At 43.4% G+C, this 27,990-nt stretch overlaps 1 protein-coding gene across 1 annotated transcript; it reads left to right on the top strand.

The window, feature by feature from the left end:
* Window positions 1–62: 62 nt before the first annotated feature.
* On the top strand, window positions 63–26,450 carry CCDC77 (coiled-coil domain containing 77). The gene is made up of 12 exons (XM_068561512.1): window positions 63–118; window positions 3,449–3,501; window positions 5,119–5,362; window positions 8,421–8,563; window positions 15,441–15,537; window positions 16,447–16,519; window positions 18,351–18,442; window positions 19,379–19,527; window positions 22,874–23,090; window positions 24,336–24,461; window positions 24,560–24,712; window positions 25,599–26,450. Exons 2-12 carry the CDS (start codon window positions 3,464–3,466, stop codon window positions 25,743–25,745), a joined length of 1,479 nt encoding a protein of 492 aa, XP_068417613.1. The 5' UTR covers window positions 63–118; window positions 3,449–3,463; the 3' UTR covers window positions 25,746–26,450.
* Window positions 26,451–27,990: the final 1,540 nt, after the last annotated feature.

The raw sequence follows: 27,990 nt of genomic DNA, 5'->3' as shown, positions 1-27,990 counted from the left end.
AGGGCTTTGTAAACCCGTGGGCGATTGGACGGGCTCTTGCACGTTCCGTGGCGCCGCGACGCCCCCTGGTTTGACTTGTTTTTCAGTTGGGCTCTCGGCGTCTGCGGCTCTAGGCGGCGTGAGTAGAGTTCCGGTTTCCGGGAGAGGGGTCAGGGAAGGGGTCTGGGGAGGAAAAGGCGGGGTGGGGGGAAGTAACTGCGGGAGGAGTCCGAAGGGGAGGGGTGTGAGTCTGAGAGGGCTCGTCAGGAGGCCGGAGCGAACCGTTAGCATCTGCCGGAGGGCGGGGGTCGGGGGGGGGGGGGGGCTCTGGGCGATGGGGGGCTGTGGTCACCTGGGATCAAGACGGGGAGAAATGGAGAAAAGAGTACGGAATGTGGGCCCCTGGAATTCCCTCACCCCCCGCCGGTCTCAGCCTCACTTTCCTCACTTGTAAAGTTGAGGGGTAATAAAAATACTGAACAGAGTTGTGGAGTAAAGAAAATAATGTCTAAGTGCTAAGCAGATGTTAATTGTAAATAGACAAGCTATAAATATATATACCTAAACAGGGGTATCACAGGGATGGATAGAAGCTGGCTGAAACTCAGTAGTTTTTCTATAAACAAGGGCATCGTTCTTTCGGGAGACAGAACCATGTTCCCACCTACAGGGAACGTACACCATCGTGGGAGAGGTGGTAGCCACAAAGAACTCTACTGTGTTCACTTTTAGACAATTACAAATGCGATTCTTTTGCAGTTAGTTCATTTTTGGATGGAGAGACGCAGAGAAGAGATGGAGGAGGTAGTATTTGAGTTTTCGTGCGGAGATGGGATTTCATTAAGTGAAATTATGAGAGTGGAGGGAAGTATGGTCCAGCTGGAGGGAGGCTCATGAACAAAGGAACGGAGGCAAGGTTATCTGGAAACCAAGGGCACGTTAGGGGAGTGGAGGGAAGTAAGGTAGGAAAGGCAGGTTTGGTCCTTACATTTAAAAAGCCATGACGTTTAGGCAGAGTTTGATTTAGTGCATTAGACTATGAGGAGCCATGGATGAATGTTACGACTTTTTAGAAGATGGTCCAGGAGAGGGGTGGGGTGGTAAAACAGTTAAGCCATTGTAGTAGGGTGGGTAAGAAGATGTGGAGATCCTGAGTTAACATGGCCGTTGTCCGAATATACAGGATTTTCATACGGTTGGATGAAAGGGTCAAGAGAAGGAGTAATGAAATGATGAATTTAAATTTTCAAGTCCAACGTAGAGTATGGATACCAAGGGGGAAAGCGAGGGTGGGATGAATTGGGAGATTGGGATTGACATATATACACTATTGATATTATGTAAAAAGATATCTAATGAGAACCTACTGTAGAGCACAGGGAACTCTACTCAGTGCTCTGTGGTGACCTAAATGGGAAGAGAAATCCAAAAAAGCGGGGATATATGTATACATAGAGCTGATTTATTTTGCTGTACAGTAGAAACTAACACAATATTGTAAAGCAACTATAATAAAAATAAAATAAAAATTAAAAAAAATAAAATTTCAAGTCCAGGTGGTTTGGAAGATGCTGAATTATTAACTAAAATATGAAGGAAGGAATAATGTTTGGATGACAAAGATGCTGTATTTGTTTTGGGAAGTGTTAGCTTTGAGGTGCTAAAAAACATGTGACTTGAATGATTTTTTTTTTTTTTTAATATTAAGGAGTTTCATTGGTCAATTTTGACCAAATCTTTGGGTTCATGACCCAGGAGTGAGCTGCTTCAGTCTGGGATTTTTAAAAAAAATTTTTTTATGTTAAACATTTCAAGCTCCAGTGGGACATATAGGTGAAAATGTCTGTTACATAATTGGAAATTCAAGTCAGGAGACAGAAAGAGATGTCATTTATTCATTAAACAAGTACTTGTTAGTTACTCTTTGCCAGGTGGTGTTTTAGATGATAGAGGTAATCATAAAAGCAGTGGGAATAATGATGTTCCTGAAGAAATGGATAGAGGAAGTAGTAAAGAAAGTTGAAGACAGAGCCTTTTTTTTTTTTTTTTTTAATTTATTTGGCTCCGCCGGGTCTTAGTTGCGGCATGCGGGATCTAGTTCCCTGACAAGGGATGGAACCAGGCCCCCTGCATTGGGAGCGTGGAGTCTTAACCACTGGACCACCAGGGAAGTCCCTGAAGGCAGAACCTTTTGAACCAAGGGAGTAAAATTTTCAGTGAAAACAGCAGTCATCTGCATTTATTGATTGCTTAAATGTGTTGGACACATGCTCAGCCCTTTTGTTCATTTAATCCTTACACCAACCTATGACATAATGCTATTATTATCCACATTTTCTGATAAGTAACTGAAGTTTAGAGAGGTTAAGTAAAAACTTGCCTGAGGTCACACAGCTAATAGGGGACAGAACCTTGACTCAAAACCAAGTCTGTCTGATTTCAGAGCTCTCAACGACAAAGCAATATTTTAAAAGAGAGGTTAACACTGTCAGGCACACAAATCCAGGAGTGACTTGTTGAATGGAGGAGGATGGGAAGCAATAGACACAGCACACCAAGTAAAGATAATATCAATGGCTTTGTATTTATCTTAAACTTAGCATGATGGGTCCTCTACCTTAATATCCACTTAATTTCTCTTGGTTATTAGAAACTTTTCTGCATCTCCCGCTCCTATAATTTCAGCAAAAGGATTGTAAGTTTGTTTTGCATGTAAATTTGTTGCAGTAAACCTTCATACTAAGGCTGTTCTTTTGTGTGCTTGTCCATCGAAATATTAAATGCCATTCTGATTTTATTTGAAAATAATAATAAGGAAGAATGCCTTCATAGAATTTCAGGATTTGGAACTACTTTAAAGAATACTACATTCTAAAACATCACATTCTGGGGTGTCCCCTGGTGGTCCAGTGGCTAAGACTCCACCTTCCAACGCAGGGGGCATGGGTTCGATCCCTGGTCGGGGAACTAAGATCCCACATGCCCAACAGTGAGGCAAAAAATAAATAAATAAATAAACAAAAATAAAAAATAGGGCTTCCCTGGTGGCGCAGTAGTTGAGAATCTGCCTGCCAATGCAGGGGACACGGGTTCCAGCCCTGGTCTGGGAAGATCCCATGTGCCGCGGAGCAACTAGGCCCGTGAGCCCCAACTACTGAGCCTGCGCGTCTGGAGCCTGTGCTCCGCAACAAGAGAGGCCGCGATAGTGAGAGGCCCGCACATCGCGATGAAGACTGGCCCCCGCTCACCACAACTAGAGAAAGCCCTCGCACAGAAACGAAGACCCAACACAGCCAAAAATAAATAATAAATAAATAATAATAAATAAAAAATTAAAAAAAAAAATAAAACATCACATTCTGATGCTGTCGGAAGCACATCTGATGCTGGTGGGGAGGGACCTGTCTGTACATCCTGTACTTTTTTTCTGTTCCTGACCCCTCATTCTGAGTTTGTGTGTATTTGACAGGTGGGAAAGGACAGCATGAACTTTACCCCGATGCAATCCCCTGTCTGCAGAAAGTAAGACATTTGCTTATTTTTGAGTTGTTGAAATAAAGAATCCAGACTTCTGTCACCTTAGTACACATTGGCTTAGGAACTAGAAGAGTTTTGGATTTGGACTACATTAGACCTCATTTCTCTAATTATGTGGAATTTAGATTAAAAACTAGGACATAGTAAATGTTAACACAAGAATACAGGCATTTTATGTGGGCCTCATACGGTGCCAGTGGACCCTTGGATTACAGAGGAAACAACCAGTAGACAAACACAGGGGACTTTGGACTCTGCCTCTGTGTCAACCTGCATGACGCCTCATCCTCATCCTCGTTGCCACACTCTCGTTTGCAGAATCTCAGAAATACCTCTTAGTTTATCTATTAACCTATATCCCAGAGTTATAAGGCAACACCTTTTCAAAACATGAAACTAAGTACAGTAATATTTCTGTTGTGAGCTTTTAATGATTGAGAAAATATTTGTTCTTCTTGCTAGCTGAAAGTGGATTTTAATGTCTTTCCTATACGTGCTCACTTATTAAAAGTGCTGCCCATAACCTTCATTAACTACAACTCTGGGCTTCTGGTATAAAATTTCTCTACTCTGTGGTCTATTTTGTTGTTGTATAATAAGTTGCAGGCAGTTAGCCCAAGTGGATTAATTCTCACATGAGGATTTCTCCACTTCTGTATCATTTGTTTTCTAACTTTCATTGTTTTCAGCTTAAGTCTCTTGTTTGCTAAAAGCAAACAAACAAAAAAACCCTCTGGTCCAGCCTTTGATTAGCCTTTGATCTTGGCTGGTCTTGGTCATGTAATTCAAGTCTCTGATGCTAGAGACTAGGGTCTGATTGGTCGTGTGCTTACTGACTAGGCTCTGTTTTCTAATCCTGAATCTTTATCACGCCCTTCCTTAATAATTTTCCCACTTATGTATCTACCCCTAAAAATAAACTACTCCATTATGCATGTTCTAATCTTAAATGGCAATATCGTCTGTATATGCATCTACATACATTTTTGCATTTAAAATTGTTTGGATAATTCATTCATATTCATACATGTATCTGTAATTCATAGTTTCTATAACTTTGAGAATATTCCATTGTATGAATATACCATAGTTTATCCACTATCCTATCAAACAGACATTGGAAGCTTTACTGTTTTTGTTATCACAAATAATGTTATTATGAACATTTTTGTGTGTGTTACCTTGTATGTCTGTGCGGACAAGAGAAATTGCAATTTTACTAGATTGTGCCAATTCACTGTCTGTAGTTTCGCCAAATTACACTCCATCAACAGCATATAAGTGTTCCTATTGCTGTATGTCTTACAGTATCAAATTTTCTGACTGTCACTATCTGGTCTTACTTAGTTGATATTCCTTTTTTTTTTTTTAATGATTTTTTTTACTCTCTAACTTGTATTTTGAATCCAGCCTTAAACCTTTAATACCTGGAAAGCAGTTCATAAGATTATTCACGAACCTGTAACATCAAACTTTCTAGGTTTGTGAGCACCTTAATTATAAGCACTTGAAGGACTTAAACCTGATTTTTAATTTAAGAAATTGTAACATCTCATAAATGTTCAGACAGTTTATGAACGTGTCCTTCCTAATCTCACACAGGCTGACGGCTCTCCCCAAGCATGAGGCTGCCGGTGGCTTCAGTGGCCCCACCAGGTGGAAGGGGGTATCTTTCTCCGATTCCGTGCAGTCAACTCCCTTGCCTTCAGTGGAAGATCGTCTGGCCATCCTCTTCCCTTCTCAGGAGCTTCTAGAATATTATCAGAAGAAGATGTCTGAGTGTGAGGCAGAAAACGAGGGCCTGTTGAAGAAGCTGGAGCTGTACAGAGAGGCCTGCGAAGGGCAGGTGAGGAGGAGCCGGTGCACCCTCGCGCGCTCTGAGCGAGCCCGTCCGTTGCCGAGAAGGCCTTCAAGTGCCAGCTGGTGTCACAGTACACGTGTCAACATCCTCTTTTTTTTTTTTTTTTTTTTAATTTATTTATTTTATTTATTTATTTTTGGCTGCGTTGGGTCTTCATTGCGGTGCGTGGGCTTCTCATCGCGGTGGCTTCTCTTGTTGCAGAGCACGGGCTCTAGGCTCGCGGGCTCCAGTAGTTGTGCCTCGCGGGCTCAGTAGTTCTGGCTCACGGACTCTAGAGCACAGGCTCAGTAGTTGTGGCCCACGGGCTTAGTTGCTCCGCGGCATGTGGGATCTTCCCGGACCAGGGCTCGAACCCGTGTCCCCTGCATTGGCAGGCAGATTCCCAACCGCTGCGCCACCAGGGAAGTCCTCAACATCCTCTTTTGATCCCCTCCACCCCGGCCGAGCTGCCCACCCTCTGGGTGCCCCGTTGGATCACGATGCCCTAAAGTGCTCCATCTCTAAAGTCTTCACTCTTTGTCTCAGCCTCATCGTGCACCTCTGGTTCTCTCTCCCTCACGCCTGACTTCGCTTCGGTGTCGCCTCCACAGCTCCTGGCTTCTCAGTGTGCTCAGGGCAGCAGGGCAGCGGGGCAGCTTCTGGCCACCGTGTCCCGCTTCTAACCCAAGGCCCATGGGCTTCTCTCCAGTAGTCTAGTCGTTGTGCTGCCTGCACGCGGCCCTGCTTATCTGCGCCCCTTGCCCGGCAGAAGCCCTCCCTGTGGCTTAACCCCATCCTCGACCACCTGTGTCCTGGAGCAGGGCTCCTCAGCCTTGGCCTTACCGACGTGAGGGCTGATGGTTCTTTGTTGTGAAGACTGTCCTGTGCAGCAGGATGTGTAGCAGCATCCCGGGCCTCTACTCGCTGGACACCGGTAGCCCACCCCCCCGCCGAGTTGTGACAGGCAAACGTGCCCCCCGACATCGCCAGATTGCTCCTGGGGGCATAGGCAAAACCACCCCAGTTGAGAACCACTGTCCTAGAAAGGTCACAGGTCATTACAGGATAAATTCATGGTAAACAAATCATCTGTGTCCTCAGTCACCACGCAGCAGTTTTCTTACCCATCAGTGGTCGGCTCCCCACCCCTGCACGCCCGTGCCCTGCCTTCACTGCTCCCCTCTGGCCCGCAGGCCCCCTCTCTCCTCAGGCCACCTTGCTTCCCAGTTCACAGAGGGAACACCAGCTTCCTGCCCATGCACACACGGTCAGCTGCGTCTGTATCCATCTCCTCCTCCTTACTGATCCAGGGGCCACAGTGAGCTGAACCGATCCAGCCCTTTCTCTGTTCCCCACCCCCACCCCCCCCACCCTTTCCTTCCTAAGAAACCCTGCTTTGCTACCTCGCCTCTTTGTGTTCTGGCTTTTTTTTAATTTATTTTTTGGCCATGCTGCACGGCTTTCAGGATCTCAGTTCCCCGACCAGGGATTGAACCCGGGCCATGGCAGTGAAAGCCCCAAATCTTAACTATTAGGCCATCAGGGAACTCCCCTTTGTGTTCTGTTTCTAACCTCTTGCCTGACATTGGCTTTTCCTCCTCAGTATATGGACAGATTCAAGTCTTTCCCAACAAAAGAGAAAGGCACCCCTCCAGCTGCACCCCCAGTTACTCTCTCAGCGGGGAGGCGCCTTCTTTCCCAGCCACCCTTCCGGAATAGTTTGACTTCATCACCCACTCGGCGACTCCTTGACTGCGGTTGGGTCCTGTCCTCGCTGCTCCACCTGTGGGCTCCAGGACCTGTTGCCAAAATGACCTCATCTCTCTGTGCCCTTTGCAGTGTTTGTCACTGTCGACGTCTCCTTTCCCAAAACTTGGCTCCCGTCTTGATTCTGGTGCCATTTTTCTTTCCCAGTGTCTGTCCCCCATCTCTGACCGGTTCTCAGTGTCCGTTAACAGCTCTCCTTCCTTAGTCTTCCGAAGTTCTTCCCGATTCCACCGTAAATGATCTCGTTTCATCCACGCGTTGGAGTTCTACCTATGGGACTGTGACATCCAGGTAACGAGTGCTGGCTCGTTCTCCTCCTGAGCTCCAGGGTGGTGTGTCTGTATCTGAATGAACCTCCTTTTCCTCTCCCTGCCCGTGCGTGCGCATAGACCACTGCCATTTCCCTCCGTCCACCCCTGTCTCTTAACTTTTCTTTATTCTGTGGCTTCGTGACTGGTGTCATTGCCTGCAGTTCTGCCCAGCCCTCCGTTCAGTCATTCGCTAAGACCCATTGATTCTGCGTCCTGAATGTCGCTCAGTCCCTTCCAGCCACCTCATCACTATTGCTGCCGCACTCTTCAAACTCCAGTTTCATCTCACCTGAGCGTCTTCCACGGTCCCAGCCTCCAGTGTCACACCGCCCCGTCCGCCTCTCACTTTCCACTCCAGTAATGCTGAGGTCCTCGTGGTCGGCCAGGCATTTCCGGCTCTTTGCTGGTTCGTGCTGGTTTACCACGCTCTTCCCGAGAGCGCTGCCTTCTGCTTGTCTCCAGCGGTCTTCCTTTCAGGCTTCAGCTTTCTGGTGGTGGACTCCGACTTCCCCAGCAGGCTCCAGAGATTCTTCTCCTGCCGTACCTTCCGCCTCGACCATTTTACCGTGCGTGCTTCTCCATTAAATAATTCTTGCATTTTAATTGTTGGCATGTCTGTCTCCCCACACAGTTCCTTAGCTCTGTAGGCAGGAATTATACCTTTTCATCTTTGTTTTCCAGAATTTCATAGCAATGCTTCTTACATAGAAAGCATTAAAAAAAAGTGTGACTAAAACAGGTGGACCATGTGGCGTCCTGGGTTCTGTCGTCTGTAAAAGGAACTGCGAGAGCTCTGACGTTGAATGCAAACGTCACGCTCACTTTGTAGTTTTAAACTTGTCTGTACACAGCCTGTTGTTGTCATTTGGATCCTGTATTGCTGAAACCATCCACTTTGTAATATTTCTACATGAACTGACTCCGCCACATCCAACGAGAGATACTCCTATGAAACCCAGTATCTTTTCAACTACCTTTTTCCCCAGCATAAACTTGAATGGGATTTGCAGCAGAGGGAGGCAGAGATTGCTGAGCTGCGGAAAGCTCTAAGCGACGTGCAGCTCTGCCTCTTCCAGGAGCGGGAGCATGTCTTACGCCTCTACTCAGAAAACGACCGACTGAGAATCAGGTACCAAGTGGGAGACGGGAAATGTTGGGGGTATATTTCTAAATCAAACTCAACAAGATACATTTCTCTGTGGTCCTTCTCTTAGGTTGCATTCCCAGGGGACAGGCTCTGAGATGGAGATTTGCCTGCACGATGGTTAGCAGGGAGGCTCTTGGGAAGAACAGCTATGAGCGGATTTGGGTTGAGGGAGAATTTGAACTGTGATAGAGAGTCCACCGAGGTAACAGAGGCCTTAGCCAGCCCCACAGGGAGTGGTCCGTCATTGCATGCAGGCTGCCACCAGGGAGGGGGGATAAGCTCGGGAGAGGCAGCCCCCTTCAGCCAAGGGCAGCTCCCGGGTTATGGGCATCCTGGTCCTGAAGGCGGCATCTGAGCAGTGTTCCATGGCATCCACTACAGTGCACTTATTTTTTTTATTGTGGTAAAATATACTTAACCTAAAATTTACCATTTTAATCATTTTTAAGTGTAGAGTTCAATATCAGTAAGTACATTCACGTCATCGTGCAGCCATACCACCATCCACCTCCAGAACTTTTTCATCATCCCATACACTGAACCCTAACTCCCCATCTCCCCTCCCCCAGCCCCTAGTAACCACTATTCTATTTTCTGTCTCTATGTATTTGACTATTCTAGGCCTCATATAAGTGGAATCATACGGTATTTGTCCTTTTGGGTCTGGCTTATTTCACTTAGCATAATCTTTTCAAGGTTCATCCACATTGTACAACATATGTGTCAGAATTTCATTCCTTTTTAAGGCCAAATGATATTCCATTGTATGTATACACCACATTTTGTTTATCCATTCATGTGTTGATGGACATTTGAGTCGTTTCAACCTTCTAGCTGTTGTGAATAACACTGCTCTGGACATGGGTGTACAAATACCCATTCAAGTTCCTGCCTTCAGTTCTTTTGTGTATCTATCCAGGGGTGAAATTGTTGGATCAAATGCTAATTCTGTGTTTAATTGTTTTGAGGAACCAGCATACTGTTTTCCACAGTGGCTGCACCACTTTACATTCCCACAAGCAGTGTACAAGTGTTCCAATTTCTTCTAAAGCACGCCAGCACTTGTTTTCCATTTTTTTAAACATAAATTTATTTATTTATTTATTTTTGGCTGTGTTGGGTCTTCGCTGCTGCACGCAGCCTTTCTCCAGTTGCGGTGAGCGGGGGCTACTCTTTGCTGTGGTGCGCAGGCTTCTCACTGCAGTGGCTTCTCTTGTTGCGGAGCACAGGCTCTAGGCGCACGGGCTTCAGTAGTTGTGGCATGCGGGCTCAGTAGTTGTGGCTCGCGGGCTCTAGAGCGCAGGCTCAATAGTTGTGGCGCACAGGCTTAGTTGCTCCGTGGCATGTGGGGATCTTCCCGGACTAAGGCTTGAACCCGTGTCCCCTACATTGGCAGGCGGATTCTTAACCACTGCGCCACCAGGGAAGTCCCTGTTTTCCATTTTTTAATAAGCCATCCTTATGGATGTCAAGTAGTATCTCATTGTTATTTTGATTTGCATTGCCCTAATGATTACTGATGATGAGCATTTTTTCCATTGCCTATTGGTCATTTGTATATTTTCTTTAGAGAAATGTCTTATTTCAGTCCTTTGCCCATTTTTGAATCGAGTTGTTTTTTGCTGTTATTTAGTTTTAAGAGTTCTCTGTGTATTCCGGATATTAATCCCTTATCAGATAAGTGATTTGCAAGTGTTCTCTCCCATTCTGAGAGTTGCCATTTTACGCTTTTGATAGTGTTCTTTGATGCACTAAAGTTTTTAATTTTCATAAGGTCCAATTTGTGTATTTTTCCTTTTATTGCTTCTGCTTTTGGTGTCAAATCCAAGAAATCATTGCCAAATCCAATATCACTATGTTTTTTTCTAAGAGTTTTATAGTTTTCGATCTTACATTTAGATTTTTGATCCATTTTGAGTTAATTTTGGTATATGTATTAGGTAAGGGTCCAACTTCATTCTTTTGCACGTGGATACCTAGTTTTCCCAAGACCGTTTGTTGAAAAGACTTTTTCCCCATTGAAAGTTGAAAATCATTTGACCATCTATGCAGGACTTATTTCTGGGCTCTCTGTTGTATTTTGTTGGTCTATTTGTCCATCATTATGCCAGTACCGCACTGTTTTGTGTGTGTATATGTGTGTGTTTTGTTTTGCTTTGGCCACGTTGCATGGCATGCACGATCTTAGTTCCCTGACCAGGGATCGAACCCGTGCCCCCTGCAGTGGAAGTGCGAAGTAGTAACCACTGGACTGCCAGGGAATTCCCTTTGTTGTTGTTTGGAGTACCACACTGTTTTGATTACTGTAGTTTTGTACTAAAGTTTTGAAATCAAGCAGTGTGAGCCCTCCAACTTTGTTCTTTTTCAAGATTATTTTGATTATTTGGAGTCCCCTGAGGTTCCATATGAATTTTAGGGTAGATTTTTCTATTTCTGTAAAAAATGTTGGGATTTTTATAGGAATTGCACTGAATCTATAGATTGCTCTGAGTAATATTGACATCTTAATGTTACATCTTCCGATCCATGGACACAGAATGTCTTCCCATTTGCTTATTCTTTCATTTCTTTCAGCAGTGTTTTCAGCGTGTAAGTCTTTCCCTTCCTTGGTTAATTCCTGCATGTTTTATTCTTTTTGATGCTATTGTACATCAAATTCTTTTCTTAATTTCCTTTTCGGATTGTTGACAGTGTATAGAAATGCATGTTGAATCTGTGTTATGCTCCTTTGCTGAATTCACTTACTAGTTCCAAGAGTTTTTTGCTTGTTTGTTTTTTATGGAACCCTTAGGGTTTTTTATGTATAAAATCGTGTCGTCTGTGAACAAAGGTAATTTTATTTCTTGCTTTCCAATTTGGGTGTCTTTTCTTTCTTTTTCTTCTCTACTTGCTCTGGCTAGGACTTCCAATACTTTGTTAAATAGAAGTTGCAAAATGGGCATCCTTGTCTTGTTCTTGGTCTTAGAAGAGAATTTTCAGTCTTTCACCATTGAGTATGATGTTAGCTGTGGGCTTTTCATATGTGGCTTTTTATCGTGCAGAGGTTGTTTCCTTCCATCCCTAATTTGTTGAATGTTTTTGTCACAAAAGGGTGTTGAATGTTGTCAGATGCATTTTCTGCATCAGATGATGATCGTATGTTTTCTTCCTTCATTCTGTTAATGTGCTGTATTACTTTGATCGATTTTCATATGTTGAACCATGCTTGCTTGCATTCCAGGAATGAATTCCACTTACTCATGGTGTATAATCCTTTTAATATGCTGCTGAATACCAGTTTGCTAATATTTTGTTGAGGATTTTTATATCAGTGTTCATAAGGGATATTGGTCTGTAGTAGTCCTGTAATGTTTGTCTGGCTTTGGCATCAGGGCACTGCTGGCTTCATAGGAGGTGCTAGGAAGTGTCGCCTTTTCTTCAGTTTTTGGAAAAGTTTGAGAATGATTGGTGTTAGTCCTTCTTTAAATGTTTAGTTGAATTCACCACTGAAGCCATCAGGTCGAGGGTTTTTCTTTGTTGGGAGGTTTTTGGTTACTGATTTAATCTCCTTAATAGTTTCAGCCTTGACCTAATGCAGAACTTCCTTTCAACTCTGGGCCATACTGAAAGCTCACCTTCCACATCACCTGATTTATGGGTCAGAGTAATGTTCCAGAGTATGGATAAGTTGTCTCCAGAAACTGAGGAGTTCTTCCTGCATTATGCTTCCTTCTTGGTGGTGGTAGGTGTGAGATGCAGGAATTTGTCCTTGCCAGTATCCTGGCAAGCCTAGATCAGACTCCTAAAACTTCACTGATGTGCTTCGTAGGGTTTACCTTTGACCATTTGGAGCTCATGTAAGGTTCTAACAGACTCACCACTTCTTGTCTGTCCAGTCTGATTTAATATGATATCTCAGTAGTGAACTGATATGATGTGTGGAATGGCCAGATCCAGGTCCTTTCGGACAAATTTGATAGAGAGCAGAAGAGTTAGCAAGATCCTAGGAAAGCCTGTAAAAGTAGACTGTTGTTCACCTCACGTGAATGAGAACTGCTCTGGTCCTGGTACGGGTGGGAAGGAATACATTTGCTTAATCAGTAGCCACAGGCTGTGTACCTAAAACCAAGTTAATTTGCTCTAGCAAAAATACTGCTACATCTGCCACAGTCACCGGAATTGGACCTACTTGGTGGTAGTCCACTGTTACTGTGTGGTTTTGCATGAGTCATACTTGTGAATTGATGGGGATTTGATGGGGACCTCCACCCCTGCATCCTTTAGGTCTTTATTCGCCATCGTGGCTGGGGTGGGGTGGGGCAGTTCCAGAGGCTGCCACTTGCTTTAGCACAGAAACCAAGAAAGCAGTTTGGAGGCTTTGCCAACTACCAATTATGTCCATTCCAATTATACATTTGGAGATGGGGGAAATGACCACTGACTGGGTCTGGATCCAGTGGACCCACTTTGAGCTTGAGCTGGACCTGGACCAAAATTCCATTTATTGCATGGTTCCCAAATGCCCTAGATAATGCTCACGTCACCAGGTGTCAGAGTCAGCTCAGACTCTGTATCCAGCAATCCTTGAAATGTCTGGGTATTTCCTTTCCCACAGTGTACAATTACTTGAATAAATGGCATAGGCCCTTGGAGGTAATGAGGGAATCATTACAATGTACACTCGCTGTGGTATCACCAGGTCTTACTTCCTGGGAGATCCAGCTTCTCCTTTAGGTAACAGTCTCTGGGTCTTAAAACTAGCAGAGGTATGGAAAATGGGTCAGAGATTGTGAGTGTGTATAGAATATGCAGCCCCCAGCTCCCCCCCATTTTTTTTTTTTTTTTCTTTTCTGGCTGTGCCGCACAGCACGTGGGATCTTAGTTCCCCAACCAAGGATGGAACCCATGCCCCCTGCAGTGGAAGTGTGGAGTCCTAACCACTGGACAGCCAGGGAAGCCCCCCCCCCCCAATCTTTAATTTTATTTAATTGTTTAAGCTATACCCTGTTGACCACTCATCTGTCTTGCTCCTAAGAACACTGTGTTCTGTAACACATCATATCACAGGCTCTGAAATGTCATTTTAAAATTTGCTTCCTTGGTCCATTTCTGGTATCCACTGTCTTTGGTTGGGTTCCCTGGAAAACAAACTCTGCAATGGAGATTTGCTTGCAGGAGGTGTGTTGGGGAGTGCTCTCAGGAATAAACCACCTGTGAGGGAGTAAGGGACGTCTGAGTGGGCAGAAGTTGAACTGTGATTCAGTTACAGCAGGCCTCAGTCACTGCCATGGGATTGACATATATACACTAATATGTATAAAATAGATAACTAATAAGAACCTGCTGTATAAAAAAATAAAATTAAAAAAAAATTTAGAGGTAAGGTCTAGATAAATCCTATTTAATTTAATTTAGTTAATTAATTTTTTGGAGCCTGTGCAGATGCTGACTCCTCTCTGTTGACCCTTTTTTTTTTTTTTTAATTTATTTTTGGCTGCATTGGGTCTTCGTTGCTGCGTGTGGGCTTTTCTCTAGTTGCGGCGAGTGGGGGCTACTCTTCCTTGTGGTGCGCGGGCTTCTCATTGCGGTGGCTTCTCTTGTTGCAGAGAATGGTCTCTAGGCTCGCAAGCTCAGTAGTTGTGGCTTGCAGGCTCAGTAGTTGTGGCGCACGGGCTTAGTTGCTCCGCGGCATGTGGGATCTTCCCGGACCAGGGCTTGAACCCGTGTCCCCTGCATTGGCAGGCGGATTCTTAACCACTGCGCCACCAGGGAAGCCCTGACTTTTTTTTTAATTGATGTATAGTTCATTGACAGTGTTTCAGGTGTACAGAAAAGTGGTTCAGTTATACATATGTATATATGTATGTATGTATGTATACATATACATCTATTTTTCAGATTCTTATAGAAGTTATTACAGAATACTGAGTAGAGTTCCCTGTGCTATACAGTAGGTCCTTGTTGGTTATCTATTTTATATATAGTGGTGTGTATCTGTTAATCCCAAACTCCTAATTTATCCCTCCACTGCTTCCCCTTTGGTAATTGTAAGTTTGTTTTCTATGTCTATGAGTCTATTTCTGTTTTGTAAACCGTAAGTTTGTTTTCTATGTCTATGAGTCTATTTCTGTTTTGTAAATAAGTTCATTTGTATAATTTTTTTAGATTCCACATATAAGTGATATCGTATGATATTTGTCTTTCTCTGTCTGACTCACTTCACTTAGTATGATAATCTCTAGGTCCATCCATGTTGCTGCAAATGGCATTATTTCATTCTTTTTTATGGCTGAGTAATATTCCATTGTGTATATATGTGTGTGTGTGTGTATGTGTGTATGTATGTATATGTACCACATCTTCTTTATCCATTCATCTGTTGATGGACACTTAGGTTGCTTCCTCGTCTTGGCTATTATATTCCGTAAATAGTGCTGCTGTGAACACTGGAGTGCGTGTATCTTTTCAAATTAGATAGTTTTCATCTTTTCTGGATATATGCCCAGGAGTGGGATTGCTGGATCATATGGTAATTCTATTTTTAGTTTTTTAAGGAACCTCCATACTGATCTCCATAGTGGCTGCACCAATTTACATTCCCACCAACAGTGTAGGAGGGTTAATCCTATTTAATTTTAATCTGAGGTTATCATTGCTTTAAAAGTAAATGAGGGACTTCCCTGGCAGTCCAGTGGTTAAGACTCCGCGCTTCCATTGCAGGGAGCATGGGTTCGATCTCTGGTCGGAGAACTAAAGATCCCGCATGCCAAGTGGCACCACCAAAAAAAAAAAAAAAAAAAAAAAAGTCAGAAGGGAGAGCCTTTAAACAAAAATTTACTTACTCTGGACACTGTTTGCTTATTCTCTATGAGAATTGCAGGGAGCTAGAAGACAAGAAAAAGATTCAGAATCTCTTGGCTCTTGTGGGAACAGACATTGGAGAAGTGACCTATTTTTATAAGGAGCCTCCCAACAAAGTAAGTAATCCTTTGTATAGCAGGGTGGGCGTGGCTTTTACAAAATACAAGCTGGGGTCCATAATCAGAACAATTTTGGTACTTGTTAAAGAAGCTAGAAGGAGAATTAGCTATGGTAGTCTCACATTTACCTAAGTTTTCAAAGCATTTTCTCTAATTACAAAGAGCTTTGTGATTTTTTTTCTTTTTTTTTTCAAAAACCTTGGAAGTAACATTGTTTACCCCGTTTCACCATTTGGAAACCTAAAGCTCAGAGGAGAAGATGTTTTGGATGAGATTAGAGAGAACAGCAGGAGCAGACTTAGTGTGGGAACAAGTTTCAATACTAGTTTCTTTTTAAATCGTTGTTTATACTGATTACAAAATTAATGCGTGGTCTTTGTTAAAACAACACACATATTTCAGGAATCTAATATAAAAGTGGCAGTCTTCCATAATTCTGTACCCCAGAGATAAAGCTCTTTTTCCATTCATATAGAAATATTTGTGTATTTGAGATTTCCATTTTTTCACTTCTGTAAGCAGTTCTTCAATGAGCATTTCTATACATATCTATATATGCATACTTCTGTGTTTCTGTTACTTTCCTAAAGGACCTGTCAAAGGCTGCTTTTTTTTTTTTTTTTTGGCCGATATTGCCAAATAACCCTGAAGTTTTATTTTTTTCATTTATATCACCAACACTGGTTTTATCCAACTTATATTCAAAACACTGGGTTTTATCCAATTTGTTACTTTGTCCACTTTGGTCTCTCATATGCATGACATCCTCATATGATTGTATCAATTTTGACCAATTTAATTTACGAATAATGCTTAATCTGCAGAACTAAAGCTAAAAAGTGAAATACTGCATTTATAAGAAGGCTATTTCTGTACCTTTTTTTTCTCTTTTTTTTGATTCTTCAGGTCAGCATTCTCCAAAAGACTATCCAGGCTGTAGAAGTATGTGAACAGAATGAATCTTCAGCTTTCAGAGCAGGTACCAACCACATTATTAGAAATTCTCATTGATGCAGAATTAAAAAGCACAGTACAAATAATTAGAAACTTTTTCATACTATACAGTGATAATGTATGTTCGTAATGATGCCTCTGGTGGTCTAAGGTCTTACTGAGCTCCCTTTTTTTTTAAACCTTTCCATGATGTTTTAATGAAGTAGAATAAAAAATATATAATTAACATGCTTATGGTGATAAGTCATAAAACAGATTTGGACAACTTCTGGAATCACAGACTATTAATTAGCCTCTCTAAGCCTCAGTCTCCTTATCCTTCTCTCTCTTTTTTTAATGGAAATCCCAATTTTCTTTCTTTTTCTTTTTTTTTAGTTGAGGTATAATTGACATATAACATTAGTTTCAAGTGCACAACAAAGTAATTTGATATTTGTATATATTACAAAATGTTCACCACAGTAAGTCTAGCTAACATGCATCACTACGCATGTGGTTACAAGTTTTTTTTTTTTCTTGTGATGGGAGGTTTTAAGATCTACTCTCTTACAAAGAAAATGAAAACTTTAATTTGAAAATATATGTGCATCCCAATGTTCACAGCAGTATTATTTATAATGGCCAAGATATGGAAGCAACCCAAGTGTTCGTCAATAGATGAATGGATAAAGAAGATGTGGTGACACACACACACACACACACACACACACACACACACACACAGTGGAATACTACTCAGCCATAAAAAGGAATGAAGTCTTGCCATTTTCAGCAACAAGGATGGATTTAGAGGGCATCATGCTAAGTGAAATAAGTCAGACAGAGAAAGACAAATATCATATGTTATCACTTATATGTGGAATCTAAAAAATAAAGCAAACTAGTGAGAATAACAAAACAGAAACCAACTCACAGATACAGAGGACAAACTAGTGGCTACCAGTGGGGAGAGGGAAGGGAGGAGAGGTGAAATAGGGGTAGGGGATTAACAGGTACAAACCACTATGTATAAAATAAATAAGCTACAAGGCTATATTGTACAGCACAGGGAATATAGCCAATACTTTATAATAACTATAAATGGAGTATAATCTATAAAAATTTTGAATCACTGTGTTGTACACCTGAAACTAATGTTGTAAATTAACTATACCTCAATTTAAAAAAAGAAAAAAATAAATAAGCTTTTTTTTTTTTTAATGTTTATTTATTTTGGCTGTGCTGGATCTTCTTTGCGGCATGCAGGATCTTCGCTGTGGCATGTTTAGTTGCGGTATGCAGGATCTTTAGTTGTGGCATGCAGGCTTCTTAGTTGCGGCATGCACGTGTGATCTAGTTCCCCGACCAGGGATTGAACCCAGTCCCCCTGCATTGGGAGCGCGGAGTCTTACCCACTGGACCACCAGGGAAGTCCCTAAATAAGCTTCTTGAATTATCTAAAGAATTAAATTATGTTTAGTGCAATTTTAGTGTTGCTTATTTTTAAAATCATCTTGTCCATTGAAAATTGGGTTATACGTGATAACTAAAATGTTTGGATTTAGTATTTTTATTCATTACCCTTTCTAATTAAATAAGATTTTACAAAGAAAATAGACAACTCCTAAGGAAAATTGAGTAGTGTATTCTTCAGAAAGATGAATATTACTATCGGGATGACATCCTAGCAGAGTTCCCTTAAGAGATTCCTCTTTGAACAATTTAGCACTATAGTTATTGTACCTTGTCCTTTTTCTTCCTTTCCTTCCCTTACAGATAAAGGAAACCAAACTCCTCTGCAAAGGTAATGTTGATGCTTGAACAGCAGAAAGAAAAGCTAAGTAAAGGTCTCCCCTCACTTTTATGTTCTATTTTAGATTCTGAAGGCAGCAGGAGAAAACCAGCAGTGAGACAGAAGGAGGAGAGTGCCCAGCTGCACCAGAGGGACATGCAGACCCTCATCCTGCAGGTACAGACCACAACCATTTCTGTCCACCAGCCTGGCTCGGGCGCCACATATGCCGAGTGCCTCCTTGCCCACGTGGTCCATCCAGACGCCATGTGATTGGAAGGCTGAGGTTGTTCCTAATTTCCCAGGGTTCTGTGTTACAACCGTTACTCTGTATTCCACCACTCTAGCAGTGCTTTTCTGAACCTGCAGTTCGTTCGGCTCATAGGCCGAGCCCTCCCAACAAAGCCATCACGGTCAGAACTCCCTCTGCAGCTGGCCCTGGGACACACAGAGCTGCTGTTGTCTGTCCCGATACATTGACCTGCGGGGATGAGTCCATTTGTCTGGTGCATGTGTTTTAAAGTCTAGGAAAGTAGCAAGTCATCCTCTAACCACCTGGTCTCTGTATGTCACTTGCAACCATGATTTTTCATCTAGTTGCACTCAAGTTCCTGTCCTTATCAGGGGGCATATTGATTTAAATGACTGTTTCTACCTTTGGCCAGTAGCTCCATTTGGGGTTGTGACAGCCAGACTTAGAGAAGGAAATTACATTATACTCATTCTGCTCTACTTTTTAAATTTAACAATGAGGAAACGAGTCATTCTCTCTCTGTGCAACTAGGAAGTCTTAAAAGGGAGACGGTCCTAGAAGTCCAGAAAGGGAGATGGTGAGAAGGTGAGAGTCCCAGGTAGGGGAGACTGGCTTTTCCAGCTTTCCTGGTGTGATGTAGGTGTTCTGCTTGGTGTGGACGGAGTCTCTTCTTGTGTAGCCTAAGCTTGTAAGACAGCGAAGAGGAGTCCAGCTGAGATTGTTCTCCTATTTGTTGTGCTGCTGTGCTTTTGTCTGTGGGGTTTTTGTTTTTAAGTTTTTCTGGAGAAAGCCTCACTTAGAGGTGAGAAGTGAGTGGGGGCAGGGCAGGAGTGGACACCTCGCCCCTTTGGCCCGTCCAGGTGGAAGCGCTGCAGGCCCAGCTGGAGGAGCGGAGCAGGCTCTTGCAGGAGCAGGTGGCGGGGCTCGTGGAGGAGAGGCGGATCTGCATGGAGGAAGTGCAAGCCCATCAGCAGAGGGATCGGGAGAGAGTCGCAGAGCTCACCAGAAAGTGAGTGTTCAAGAAGGCCGCACCCGATGGGTTGAAGGTGTTTGCCAGCTGGCTTAGAAGGTGGCAGTCCTGTCCGTTCGCAGCACAGGGTCCTGGCGCTGAGGACGTGTCTTGTCAGACGCCCGCCTCTCTCCAGGCTCCTGGGTGCGCTGATGCTTTTCCGGAAGGGCTGGGGGGATTCCACACGCGCCCTTCAACCCATTTGCGGGTTTTAGCTTGATCTTATTGTCAAGAAATGTCCTTTTCTCCACTGATGTGTTACCTGACTCAGTATAACATACCTGCACAAGAAAATGGAAACTATCTGAACCTGCTGTTTTGCCCCAGACCTGCCTGCCTGTCCCCCCCGTTTCTGCAGTCTGCTTTCGTCCCCCCATTTTACTAAGTGTGCCCTCTCTGACGTCATCACTGATTTCTTAATTTCTGTGACCAGTTACCTCTGCACGGTCCCAGCTGTAATGAGTGTCTTTCTGTGTGTTTGGCCCCTCTGATCGCCCCCTCTTTGAAATTAGTCTCCCTTGGTTCCTGCGGAACCTGTCTTTCCCTCCTGTCTAACCCTCCTCAGCCTTCTGTCCGCTTCCAGTGGCCAGAGCTGGGCTGTAAAGGCATTTTCAGGTGAGTATGTTTGAACACCTCAAATTTACTGTGATTGAAACTCAACTTTCTCTTTCCCAACGAGCACCCCTCCCCCACCTCAAACCTGCTACTTCATTCTTTTCCCATTTCTTTTTTGTGTGTGTGTAATTTATTTTATTTTATTTATTTTATTTTTGGCTGCGTTGGGTCTTCATTGCTGCACACGGGTTTTCTCTAGTTGTGGCTAGCGGGGGCTACTCTTCATTGCAGTGCACAGGCTTCTCATTGCGGTGGCTTCTCTCATTGCGGAGCACGGGCTCTAGGCGCGCGGGCCTCTAGGCGCGCGGGCTTCAGTAGTTGTGGCACATGGGCTCAGTAGTTGTGGTGCACGGGCTTAGCTGCTCCGCGGCATGTGGGATCTTCCTGGGCCAGGGGTGGAACCCATGTCCCTTGCATTGGCAGGTGTATTCTTAACCACTGAGCCACCAGGGAAGCCCCCCATTTAGTTTAATGCTGTCACATCCACCTAGTTTCCCAAGCTTGGAACCTCAGGATGATCTTCGACTCCTGGCTCTCCTGTTCCCTAATTCCAGACCCTGTCAGGTGTGAGCCTGGGAAGCCTGTCCAGTCCGTTCTCTGCCCTGTTTTTCTTACCACCTTGGCCCAGGCTGTGTTCTTGTTTAAATAGTTGCAGTAACTGACTGCGCTTCCTGGCGCTGGTCCCCTGTGCTCTGCAGGCTTGCTCACTGCGTGTATCTGCTGATGGAGTCCTGCTGCCTCAGCCCTTGGGAGCCTCAGCCCTCAGTCTCTGCTCCTCTGCAGTTGTAGTTCACCTCGTTCTTCAGTCAGACTAGTAGCACTGTTGTTCACAGAGCACGTGCGGTGTAGCAGGCCCCTCGCTACGCAGTGCCACCCCTTCTCTGACGCCTTTCCCAAGCAGAGGTACACGTCTCCTCCCCCATTTCCCGTGATGACCAGCGTGACTGCGCGGGGGCTTTTCCACCTTCTGTTGTAACTGTGTCTGTGTTCCCAGGGTCTTGCTGTAGCCTCTGCCCTGCCCTGTATGCATAACAAGTAATTCTTGAACACTTGCTGATCTTTAGCTTACCTTCTCTTTTCTGCACTAAACTTCCTACATTTTAAAATATTTTTTCACGTTGCATTCTTCGTCCTGTTGTGTTTTTTTTTTTGGTCTTCTCAGACTTTTTTAATGTCTCTTCCTCCATTTTAAAGTGTGGTCACTAAAATGGGAGGTGATATTCAAGTTGAGCTGTCTGATCAGTGCAGGTGGAAGATGCCTCTCAGCCCTCGGCAGGCTCCGCTTCTTTTAACGTAGCGTCACGTTTGCGTTTGGCTGGTACTTCTCCACTTTTATTTTTGGTATTTTGTGCTTAAGCATAGCAGCTCCACTTTTTGTTGGGTTTTAATTGTTTTTAAGGGAACAATATTTTTAAATTGTCACAGTAAATTGTAATTTTATATCTGTCTTCCAGATTATTAAGAAGCATCCTAGTTTAGCGTCATCTGCGTATCTGAGCACACAATCAGATTAGATCATCATCCTGAGAGTATTGAATGGCATGAAATCCAAGGCTGTTAATGGCTGCCCTTTAGGTGTCACTTTCAAACCATTTGTACGCTCACAAGATCATGCTTTCCCAGTTTGTAACTGAGACCATAACATAAGATAGAATAAAGTAACTTGTTGAAAGCAAGAGCAGTCCTTGTGGTAACTGAATCAATTTCTCCCTCTTTATACACGTGTGCACGTACCTAAATAAGTATATATGTGTGTATTTCCTGTATATAATATATATATTCCTCTGGTGACAGTTACCTTTCTGGCATTATGTTATCATTTTCCCCTTATCTCTCTACTGTGTTACTCATGAAGAGAACTAAGTGGATCTGACAATATTTGTTCAGTGGAAAACTGCAGTGGTTGCCTCACGGTATTTAATACCCTTTGCAAGCAGTTTGATCATTTGATACAGTATTTTTCTAGCGGTTGATATTAAACTAATGAGTTCTAACTCTCAGGGATATTCTTTTTTGAAGATGGAAACATCATTTGCCTTTTCCTAAATCTCAGTCAGCAGGAATCTATTTAGTACCTGTGTGTATCCCGTAGTTGGTACTGTCCTTGATGATCTAGTGGTATCGGGGCAAAAATAAATGATAACTAAGGTCAAGCCAGTGTCAAATTACAGCACAGGGACGTAGATTTAAAGCGATGGGGAATTTCAGAGAATGGACAGACCACGTGGGCTGAAGTTGTTGAGGTGCCTCCATAGAGGAAGTTGATCTCAAAAAAAGGCCAGGATTTGATGTTGGGCAGCTTACATGTGGAGCACAGCACAGAAAAAAGCAAAGCTGTTTTGACATTTTAGAACTCGTGTTAACCTTCATTCAGAACACCATGGTTTAGTTCTTTATTGTGAAGTCTGGTGCCTGGGAAAAGTCCATACTTAGGCTGTGTGTAAATATTTCTACAGTCCTTCTAATTATATAACCTGAAATCAGCGCTCAGGAGAATATCTGTCATGACCAGTCTGTGAACCAGTGTACGATGCATTATACTTTGTCCAATAAAATACGTAAGATCGCCAGTGAACAGATGAAGCGTGTTTTTAAAACTGCTAATAATATTTTACAGAATTCACCTATTGTACCATCTTTAAAGGACCTGTGTCTTTGCTTTGTTTGGAATAACTGTGTCACATGTGCTGTAGAAGCATCTTCATGTCCACATTTGTACATTCTTTCCCAGTCTCCATCACACCAAGGAACTGCTCTATGAGAGCACCAAAGACTTTTTGCAACTCAAGTTTGAAAACCAAAATAAGGAGAAGTCCTGGATGCTCGAAAAGGATCAATTGATGTCAAAGATTAAGCAATACAGGGTGCAGTGTAAGAAGAAAGAAGATAAAACTGGAAAAGTTTGGCCAGTTCATGAGAGTCATTACAACCAAAATCAATACATTAAGGTAGTTTCCTCTATCTTTTACAGAATTTTTTTTTTTTTTCTGGAATTGTTGAAAGAACTCAGAGAATTTCACAGAACCTAATAATTGTCAAATAAGATCCATTCAGTCCGGGAAGCTGTTGTAGCAGCAAAACCTCAAGAAACAGGTGTCAGAGAGTAGCTCATCATTACAGTGTCTGCAGATTCAGAAAGTTAAAGTATGGCTTGATCGATAAATTCATTCAACAAATACTTGTCGCAGTCCTACTCTCAGCTAGGCTCTGGGGCAGTAAACAAGCTGTTACATTCTGATGGGTGAGAAAGAACAGCGACATTAACAAATAACCAAGAAAATGACGGGTTATAAAAAAGTGGTACTGGGAGTTCCCTGGCGGTCAGTGGTTAGGATTCTGGGCTCTCCCTGCCGTGGCCCCGGTTCAGTCCCTGGTTGGGGAACTGAGATCACGCAAGCCACGTAGCGCGGCCAAAAAAACCCAAAAAAATTTAAATTAAAAAAAAAAATTAAGGAGTGGTACTGAGGAATAAAAGGGTTGTATGAAGATTATATATTGTTGTTGGAGGTGTACTTTTGTAGAGAAGCACAGGGACACCGTCTTAAGTCTGGCGTTTTTGCTGGGACCTGAAAAACGGGACTGAGCTTGCCAAACAGACCTCGGGGAAGAGCATCAGGCAGAGGGAAGAGCCGGTGTGAGGGAGGAGGTCGTCGTGGGCGTGGAGGAAGGAGCACGCAGGTTGGGGGTGGGCGGCCCTCACGTGGGGTCTTCCCGGTCCTGCTGAGGAGACGCAGCTCTCAGCTTCTCTGTGTCTTTGAAGGATTGTGTGCACGGAAGTGACTTCTGATTTGGGTTTTTTCAAGATCATTCTGGCTGCTCAATGGAACATGTGTATTTTAAGTGTTGTTGATGTTTCTTCCTTTTTAAAGAAGAACTTCAGAAATGTGTCCCAAAACGTATGTTGTAATGTCTTACTTGGTACAGTTCTGAACTCCATTATCTGACTCTTCCCAGAGCCAAAAATATTTGTTTTATTTTAAAGAATTTCTACTGTGTACACTTCAGGAAGAAAGCTAAGAGAATCCTCTAGAAATAGGTTTTCAGACATTCTCCAGAGTTCCTTGCTGGAGCCTTGTTGCTTAACTCATTTTGTACTTCTAGAAATCCTTTCTTTCCTTTCTTTACCTAAGTGCTATATGAGTTGTCTGAACTCCAGAACAGAGTATTAATTTCTTTTTCCTTTTGACCTACAGTCCCTGAAGGAAAAGATAGTACAAGAGAAAAAGCTGTCCAGCATGTACCAAGAGCAGTGCATTTCCCTAGAAGAGGAACTTGCCCAGATTCGTGAGGAGGAGGGAGTGAGGAGAGAGATCTTTAAGGTGTGAAGTTCTCTGCACTCGCGACGGGGTGGGCGGTGCAGCTGGCGCGGGGATGCCCCCTCAGCTCCACGAATGCCCTCCTGTGTCCCTGTGTTTAGGACCGCACCAACAAGATGGGGAGGCGTCTACAGGTCATGACGAAACGCTACGAGGCCTTGGAGAACCGACGTGTCTTGGAAGTAGAAGGCTTTAAGACAGATATTAAGGCCCTCAAGCAAAAACTGAAAGACTTGGAGCAGATGCTCTATAAGGTAATTGATCCTGAATTACCAAGAGGGAGAAAAGAAGTGCAGGTGAGCAGACGGGCACGAGGGCCCCTCGGAGGAAAGCTGGGCCACATCCCCACCCTTTCACTCTCACAAAAATCAGTTTAAACAGTGCATGCCGGAGGGAGGACAGAACAGGCTGAAGTAATTGAATGACGGCATCATCACACTTCCACGTAAGCTAAACTCAACGGAAATGTTCATCCCGCCCAATTCAAGAAGTAGATTGAAAGAACTGTGTCTGTGGGGAACTCCCTGGCGGTCCAGTGATCTGTGCTTGGCGCTTTCACTGCCAGGGCGGGGGCTCAGTACCTGGTCGGGGAACTAAGATCCACGAGCTGCACGGCGTGGCCGAAAGGAGAAAAAGAACTGTGTCTGTTTTACAAATGGGGAAAGTGAGTAACTGAGTTAAAAAGCAATTTTTCCTGTCAGACCTGGCTTTGTGTAGAATCCGAGTTGCCCTCAGTGCCTCCTTAGAGAGGCTTAATCCGTCATCCACACACCCTGAATGATCATTGTGTGACAAGCAGGTTAATGACAGAAAAGAAGAGGTGCTTTCTTGCATTGTTTGGCAAATTTACTAATAATGTTTATATTGGTCTCTTCTTTTTACTCATTGTTAATTGCTGATTGACCTCTATCTCAAGGCTCCTTTACTATTGTGTGGGAAAGCAAAGCGTCTCATGCCTTTTGTGCCTTAGTTCTACTCCATATTTTCCTTCTTTGAGCTAGTCACTAAACTAAGGATCGAAGCTATCCTGTGTACTAAAAGACTCATAAAAAGGAGCCAACAGAGCGTGGTCTTTATGACTGGTTTCTCTCCTCTGGCATCTGCCGTAACCATTTCTTCTTCTTCTTTTCAAATCTCTAGGCAACACTTAACACCCGGGCAAACCAGGATCTTGCCATCCTGTGTGAGGTTCGTGACAGCAACAGACGGGCACATAAGATACAGGGAGAACTGAAGAACCTCAAGTCCAAAGTATTCAGCCTGGAGAACGAACTTAGACTCTGCTGATGTTTACTTTTTAGGATTGGCACACGTCTGGAGTAGGTCTGCTTCCTGAAATGTGAGGAAAAGGTCACCTTCTCCCAGAAACCGTAGGCACAGAGTTGTCTAGAGTAGTGGTATCCATTGTTATAAAGGCAAGGTGAAGATCAGCTTTTTTTGCATCCTAAGCTTTATGAATTTTGCTGTCCTGTTAACCTTTTCTGTGTGTTTTTTTTTTGGTGGGGTGGGGCTGGGGGTGTGATTTGGTCTGGATTATAATCTGAATTACTTACAGACTTTCCCACATTATTTCTCCCATTTATAATGACAGGGGTTTTTTTGTTTTTGTTTTTTTTAAGAAGACAGTGACAGAAAAGAAAGCATTTTTGCTGTGAGCTTGGCTGAGTGTTAGTGGGAGGAGCGCCTACCCCAGGAGATAAAGACGCCGGTCTCAGTTTGCCTTTCTCCTGGGCGGTGGACAAAGGCTGCAAATCACAGCCCGTCAAATGCGAATAGGCCGCAGTTCTGTCAGCCCTGAGCTGTAGGGCCTGACTTCCTTTCTGGACACCCAATCTCAGGAAGTTTCACCAGAGGGCACCAGAGGCCCTACTCTCAAGCAAAATGTTTGTTTAGGAAAGGAAAGGTGCCACTTTAGTAAGCATGAGTGAAACTTCAATGATCCTTGTATGAAAATTTCAGTATTTTACCAGTACTATGGTTTTTTAAAAACAATGTATATATTTTAAGTTAACTATTTTTCAATAAAGTATATAATTGAAAATATTCTATTTGAGTTTTCTATAATTTCTTGTTAAAACCACGTTTATACTTTATTGATGACTCAGTTTACTTACCTAGTCCATGGTTTCTACAGTGCTGTACAAGTATTAAAATTCTCCTAAATGCATCCCTTGAAATCGTCTCGTTTTGGAGGTAGCAAAGATAGTATAAGATGACGACGCTAAAACCGTATCCATTTTTTCCATCTCTGTCCTTTTTCTCGGCAAATAGCTGTGCACTTGGGGCAAAGTCGTTGTGAATGTACCTGGACAGCCTCTGGGAATTCAGTTGGTCTTGGCTTAGTATAGCATCATTCTGTTACCCACGACAAAGGAAAGAACTCAGGGTTTCATATTTGTGTTAAGGAAAAGTGGTGATTAAACTGTCAGTAGGAGATACTGCTTTTTTTTTTTTTTCCCCAAAGCCTATGATAGCAGATCAAGTGCCTTTCGCTAATAAACTGAGACAAATTCCCAGAGGGACCAGGGCTTCAGAGGGATGTACATCAGTGGGCGGTGCTTCCTTTTGTCCTAATAACACTTAAGGCCTTAGCTAATCCATGACTGTTGCTGTTTTGATGCTGGGCAAAACAAAAAGGCTTATCAAATCACAGGATTTCAGAATAAGAAGGAATCTTAGAGATTTTATTTCATATGCGACTTAGGCCTACCCCCACTGGGTTCAGCAGTGAGTCAATAAGGTTTCTAGCACCCTGGCCTCAATTCCAGCGACGTTCATATTAACCACACACTAGTGTAGCCGCTCTCTAAACCTCATTGTCAGTTAAAGCTACTCCATCACCAAGAGGCAGTAAAGAGTAGTAGGAAGAGCACAGGCTTTGGAGACTCACAGATGTAGGTTCCGTCCAGCCTCTCACCAGAATTCCAGGCTCTAGTCTCTACCTAAACAATGGAGATCAAGCTACCTGCTTAAGCAGGGTGATTGTGAGGATTAAGAAAGAGAAAATCTAGTAGCGGGAGTATGTAAAGAATTCTTACAACTCAGCAATAAAAAACAACACAGAAAGTGGCCCAGGGATCCAAATAGGCATTTCTCCAAGAAAATATACAAACGGACAATAAGCACATGAAAAGATGCTCAACATCAGTTACTAAAAAAGTGGAATCAATAGACACCGCTTCACACCAACCAGGATGGCTAGAATAAACAAGATAGTAGTGCCAGCAAGGGTGTGGAGAAACTGGAAGCCTCATGTATTGCTGGTGGGATTGTAAATGGTGCTGCCACTTTGGAATGCAGTCTAGCAGTTACCAAAAGTTAAACACGCACCAAACGGAAAAGGGTGAGGAGGGATAAATTAGGAGTTTGGGATTAACATATACACACTACTATATATAAAATAGATAACCGGGACTTCCCTGGTGGCGCAGTGGTTAAGAATCCGCCTGCCAATGCAGGGGACACAGGTTCGAGCCCTGGTCCGGGAAGATCCCACATGCCGCAGAGCAACTAAGCCCGTGCGCCACAACTA

This window comes from Eschrichtius robustus, chromosome 13, assembly GCF_028021215.1.
Source record: "Eschrichtius robustus isolate mEscRob2 chromosome 13, mEscRob2.pri, whole genome shotgun sequence".
NCBI classification, from domain to species: domain Eukaryota; kingdom Metazoa; phylum Chordata; class Mammalia; order Artiodactyla; family Eschrichtiidae; genus Eschrichtius; species Eschrichtius robustus.
This window is presented reverse-complemented; position numbering and strand designations above follow the sequence as displayed.